General features: G+C 57.3%; 1 protein-coding gene across 1 annotated transcript in view; it reads right to left on the bottom strand.

Annotated features, from left to right (window-relative positions):
* Window positions 1-221: 221 nt before the first annotated feature.
* Window positions 222-335, bottom strand: part of DQ04_00651020 (cleavage stimulation factor subunit 1) — a gene marked incomplete at both ends in the record, with an annotated part of 1071 nt that continues 957 nt past the window's right edge. The window contains one exon of the mRNA XM_009309441.1: window positions 222-335. This exon is cut by the window's right edge and continues 957 nt beyond it. Coding sequence (XP_009307716.1) covers window positions 222-335 — 114 coding nt within the window.

Below are 335 nucleotides of genomic sequence, written 5' to 3' on the forward strand. Positions count from 1 at the left end.
TGCAGCTAAATGCGGCGTGAATGCTTCGGTGGTTGCACTTTCCCGGATCACCAAACGACATCACTTCAGCCGAGCCACATCCGCCATCGGCGCGCCGCAGATCCCACAACCGAGCCACAGAGTCCATGCCTGCTGTTAGGAGGACGTTACCGGTGCGACTAAACGCCACGCTTGTGACAGGTACACTGCTGTGGGCGTTGTCCACTTTGGCAACTACGCGACTACTTATGCCATCGTACACAATGAGCGATCCGTCCAGACTGCATGAGGCAAAAAGACGTCCATCGGAGGAGAAGTCCACACCGCAGAGAGCCGCAGTATGCCCTTCGCTGCTC

Source organism: Trypanosoma grayi (assembly GCF_000691245.1).
Source record: "Trypanosoma grayi strain ANR4 Tgr_65_V1, whole genome shotgun sequence".
Lineage (NCBI taxonomy): Eukaryota > Euglenozoa > Kinetoplastea > Trypanosomatida > Trypanosomatidae > Trypanosoma > Trypanosoma grayi.